We start from the raw sequence: 5,832 nt of genomic DNA on the forward strand, positions 1-5,832 counted from the left end.
ATTTTTTGTGAGAGGGATAACCTGTTCTCCCACCCAATAAGTTTAAAAAAGAGGGATGTTTCCTACATCATTTCCCTAATTATTGTTTGGCTCACGCTCTTCTTTACTTACTTCAAGATCTTCTTTGCTGCTAAAGAGGCTAAAGAGGCTAAAGAGGCTAAATCTAGAGATGGAGATGCAAAGAAAGCCAGGAATACAATCCTGCTTCATGGCTTTCAGCTACTGTTGTGTATGCTAACCTATGTAGCTCATGTGTTAAAAAAGGGTCTGTTGTACTGGTTCCCTAAACATTATGTACATGTAGTCTTTGTTTCTTATATTATGATCCAGATGTTCCCCAGGTTTGTCAGTCCTATGGTGTACGGGCTACGAGACAAGACATTTAGACAGCACTTGAAAAAGTATCTTCTATGTACAGACAAAACAAAGCATTTTCCAACCGAGAACAAACACTTTCTGACTTTTCAGTGTAAAAGTCCCCACTGTACACACCAAGTACACAACATTGTGGTTTGACAAATTTAAATACTGTCCCTGTGCTATATTAAACACCACAAGCAATACAATCTGCAAATTCAATGAATTATGAAATTTTAAATTCTTCCAAACTGCAAATAAGTTGTAATTAATAATCTAAACATGCACCATCATCTTCATTTGCAGGCTTCTGATGCAGAATCACCTATTCATGTAATTATTTATGCCTCTACTTATTCTACATTGGAATGATATATCTTGTACAGTATACATACAGTATATAGTACAGTGGTCATACAAGCATTTAGCAATATGTTTGGAGTCTGCCTCTTTTAAAGAAAAATAAAATAATTTTTCCACTTATGTTATATCTGGCTGTTTTGCAGTGCTTAACAATTAAAAATATGTTAACATCTTAACTTTACCCTGAATTTAAACCAAGTCCTCACACTAAAATGTCATGATTTATTTTACAGTCCCCAAAAGGAAGTTCCCACAATGTGACTATATAAACAGATTTACTGTAGGTCCCCAGAACATTAGTAACACACACACACACACACACACACACACACACACACACACACACACACACACACACACACACACACACACCCCATTACTGCTCTTGATCCCAGGACATTTGCATTAACTACTATATATTAAGTAATTTCAAAGACATCAGACTTACTGTTTGCTGTATGTATGTATGTATTATTGTCATATATGACTAACACCAAGGTGGGTGTCAATTATTTCTCTGTTTTCTCTGTGTATAAAGAAACAACATATTAATTATTGACCTTTTTTTATTTGACTACTATTAATTTGTGTGTGGCTCATGTTGTATAGTACATTTTAGACAGAGGCTCTTGACTTCAGCATTAAATGATATTCAAGATATTGATGTTATACGGTTCATTAACATGGTTCGAACCTTGTTAGCATCAATGATATGAATTGTGTGCTCAGAGTTTTTTAGTCTCAATTATTTTTAAGTGTTTTTGTTTTGGTTCCAACAATGAAAGCTAATTTTTTTCTACATGTAATAGCAGGGAATCCACTGATGTAATAACAGCTGCCTTCTATTTAGGTGTCTTGTTTCAGGGTGCTTTGTGTGTGTGGGCTCACTGGGATGACTTACTTACACTTAATGCAGCAGAGACATCATTAATGTCCTTTTCTGCTATGACAAGTCAAAATGCTTAACTTGAAAAATGTCTGTTTCATAGATACATATAAAGTCTCCATGCAAAGAACCTGACCTGCTGATCAATAACACTCTATTCAACTCTTTTCTTATTGTCCCTGGTGAAACAGCTTTGGAGGATCCGGTCAGTATCATGAGCCTTTCAAACACTGGAAGAAATTTCACAACACCTGTCTATCGGGACACTTTACAAACAGCCGTAGTCAAGAATGTGATTACTGTGGTTCTCTGCATCTCCATTAACTATATCAACAGTGCCCTGATACACACATTCAAAAAACATCAGGTCTGAGTCTTATCTATGTCTAGGAACCAATTTACATGTATGCATAAGTGTGAATCAATTTCATCCCTTTATTAGTTTGTACCACACAGTCCAACTGTGATGTATTCTCCTATAATCATTGGCACCGTGTCTTTTCTTTTTATTTCTGTCCATCCCCACAGGTTTTCAATATGAACCCTCGCTACATCCTGTACATCCATCTGGTAATCAATGATATAATCCTGCTGACCATTTTCACCCTCATTCAAGTCCTGAGTTACATTGTGTTCACTCTAAATGTCTCCTTATGTATAATTTTGCTAATGATAGCTATATTTGCAAATCTGAACAATCCTCTAACACTAGCTGTCATGGCAGTAGAGTGTTACATTGCCATTTGCTTCCCCCTACGCCACACCCAGATCTGTACAGTCAAGAAAACATATGTTGTGATCGGCCTGATTTGGGTGCTAAGTACACTCTCAATCCTACCAGATTTATTTGTCGCCTTGGCCACAGAATCTATGGAATTCTTTCAATCCAGAGTGTTCTGCCTGAGAGAAAATATTTTCAGAAACCCCTATCTCAGAGAGAAGAGAGATATATCCAACACTGTGTTTTTGGTCATTGTTTGGCTCACTCTTTTATATACATACTTCAGGATCCTTTTCGCTGCACAAGCAGCTTCTACAGACGCCAAGAAAGCAAGGAACACTGTCCTGCTCCATGGCTTCCAGCTGCTGCTGTGTATGCTTACCTATGTTTTTCATCTTATGATAGAAAGTCTGACATATTTGTTCCCAAAAGGGGTACTGGCCATTCGCTTTGCTATCTCAATATTTGTTCAGGTTCTGCCTCGACTCATCAGTCCTGCTGTTTATGGGCTACGAGACAAAACCTTTAGGAAGTACCTGAAAAGACATCTGTTCTGTACAAGTGTTAACACTCATCCACAAAAATTTGTGAGGCCACTGTAAAGTCCAGTTTGAGTTGCTCCTGCTAAGTTTGAAGTTTTCCATATTAAAGGAAATAGAATTTTTTTTAAATACATTAAATACTAGCAGACACATTTAGACAGTGACTGTTGTGCTTTTGTCAGTATGTGTACTTATATAATCTCTTATATAATCTTATCCCTGGTCTAGCCCTTTAAACAAATAAAGCAGTAATTATTTTTTACTGGTTACTGAGTTCCCCTCAAGAGATGTTCTAAAACAAATAAACTCTCCTAGGAATGACAATGTGTGTATGATACATACTATATATTTTCCACAATAATTGTTCAATGACTGTTAAAAATTCTTAAAATTAAATATTCTCCTTCTTTCAGAATCTTTGAATAAGTAAATATTTTTAGTTTTAAAGGTTTAACTGCTGGAAACAAGAGGTTTCCTACCCACCATTCTCAGTGTTTGTGACTTGCAGTCTTCAGTTTTCCAAATCACACTTGTGTAAGTTGCATATTGATTGATAATTGTGAAAACTTCCTTTTAATGAGTACATATATGATTCTGCATAGTAGAGCTCAAACAATTAACAAGCAACAGCAGTTGAAAAACTTCAAACTCCCTTCACTTCACACTCCATCTGACCTCAGCAAACTCATTTCCCCTGTTCTGATTCAGCAGAGCTGATAATTTCCCGTACTCACACACGGTTCTTTATGATATAAAAATATCAATACTCTACACCACATACAACGTTAAAGTGGCTCAGCCAGGAGTAATTTGAATAGAGTGAAATATACAACAAGGTAGACATAATAAAAAGAACACCCTAAAATCAGAACAATCTCATACTGTAGCCTGAAATAAAGAATATATTTGCAAAGCTTATAATCATTTGTGTCTGAACTTTTTAAAGCTTCAGTTAGTGCTGTTGTATTGACCTACGTTATTTTGAACAGGCTTGAAATTACACTAGAAACCTCCAGTGCACAATAGCTATGGTCAAAGTGTGCAGTGCTATTGTGCTTAAACCTGTTCCTTTCAGTCAGTGCATACATATACTGTGTGCAGCAAACTCAACAGGTTTGATCAGTCACCTAGATGATTCTCCTCTAGGGATGTGGATTACACATGAGATTACTTCCCTCACTGTTTTGCAAAAACCACATCTTTTATACCTCACTTTATGGCCAGCCACCTCCCTCACCATGTAATTCACCACCATGGGGCTAAAAGTTGATAGCTCACACAAGTGTCCAAGCATAAGGCCACAGATCGATCTCTGATCTTCAGCCTAACTATAGATTCCCTAGATGGTGACATTTCTAGGACCCCACCCACTGACTACAAAAAGGCAGAATACTCCAAACTGCTGTTAAGTGCATAAGAAAACTGTCAGAGCCTTCCCCTTAGCGGCTTTCTAGTCGCATATACTGTAGGCAACCCTCGCATTCTCTGGAGAGAACCCCAACACAGCAGTGCTTAGTGATACCAGGGACTGGCACACCTAGGCCGATGAGGCCTGCCACCCAACTTACATTGCATCCCAACCTGATGCCTGTCCCTGCAGGTGGTGGGCCCACACAGAGGTGGCTACATGTCATTTCTGAGGTTGTGCACAACCATAAATAGCTTGAATCTCCTGCTATTACTTCTCTCCAAACTAAATTGGTGTGTAACGTGTATTATTGGCTTTGTGTTGAGGAAATTAGACTGATCTAATTCCAAATCCTCAAGTGCCTCATCCCCATTTATTCGTACTGCTAACAACAATGCTTTGTTCAACCCATTGTTCGTACCAGCCCACCACTCATCAGTACACAAAAGTCAGATTAGAAGAAGAGGCAGCGTTGGACTTACATTCATCAGGTTACGTGGCTCCAGATGAACGCTGATGTTGCTCCTGGTCTGCTGCCCTCAAGTGCCTGCAAAAGGATTAATGCAGCTTTAGCACCAGTTTTCAGTATCCACCCTGAGTTACAGCACAGGTTGAAAGTAGTTAGAAAGAAACTGAATTCAAAAAAATCTTGAACTGTTACTGAAATGAAAAGATCGACACAAATCATAAATCTGTGGATTAACCATGGCCCTGTTGTCAGCCAAGCTTAACATAATGACTGCTCACAAATCAAATCAAATATCTGGCTGTAGATGTGTATAAGAGACAGATCATATTCAATAAAAGCTTGTCTTTAAACCTATGATTTTTTTATTTATCATGCAGATTTGATCAGATTTCTAAATTTGTTGTTGTGTATTGAAAAACTTCCACTTCTGACCGGAAGGGAAGTTTTCTTCTATTGGTCATAGATTTTGGAAAAATTTGATGTTATCATTACAAAGTAATTCAAATATTTTGAAGTTACGAAGTTTATTATTGTTACTTGTTGTGAGTCAATTATATTTCACTGCATAGTATGCTTTTCTCTCTTTTTCTTTTTAAGTTATTTTTTGGGCATTTTGCATTTATTACAGTGAGAGAGAGGGATTGGAAAGTTGGGCAGAGAGAGAGGGGATGACATTCAGTTAAAGGCCATGGGTTGTACTCAAACCTGGGCCGCTGTGGCAATAATCCGTTTTTCATGTCATGTAATGCTTCGTTCGTTTGCTTGATTAATTTCCTTTATCTTACAGATTTTAAATTCGAACCCTCGTTACATTCTGTTCATCCACCTGGTGATAAATGACATGTCACAGCTGGCCCTGTCCACTCTTCTCCACGTCATCAGCTACACCCTGTATTCTATCAGCGTACCTTTCTGCCTCATCCTGCTGATCATCACCGTCCTCACCACCCTCAACACCCCACTAAACCTGGCTGGAATGGCAGTCGAGTGCTACATCGCCATCTGCATCCCCCTCCGTCACAGCCTGATCTGCACTGTCAAAAAAACCTACATCCTGATTGGTTTGATCTGGGCTGTCAGTGCACT

General features: G+C 38.2%; 1 protein-coding gene and 1 pseudogene across 1 annotated transcript; both read left to right on the top strand.

Moving 5' to 3' along the window:
- Window positions 1-671, top strand: part of LOC147817622 (odorant receptor 131-2-like) — a 3,776-nt pseudogene extending 3,105 nt beyond the window's left edge.
- Window positions 672-1,820: 1,149 nt separating this feature from the next.
- Window positions 1,821-3,007, top strand: LOC111644270 (odorant receptor 131-2-like). The gene is made up of 2 exons (XM_023393070.2): window positions 1,821-1,973; window positions 2,135-3,007. The coding sequence occupies exons 1-2, from the start codon at window positions 1,821-1,823 to the stop codon at window positions 2,927-2,929; spliced, it is 948 nt and encodes a 315-aa protein (XP_023248838.2). The 3' UTR covers window positions 2,930-3,007.
- The last annotated feature ends 2,825 nt before the right edge of the window (window positions 3,008-5,832 follow it).

Source organism: Seriola lalandi, unplaced genomic scaffold (assembly GCF_002814215.2).
Source record: "Seriola lalandi dorsalis isolate HSWRI2012SDOR001 ecotype SW California unplaced genomic scaffold, Sedor1 jcf7180002054928, whole genome shotgun sequence".
NCBI lineage: Eukaryota > Metazoa > Chordata > Actinopteri > Carangiformes > Carangidae > Seriola > Seriola lalandi.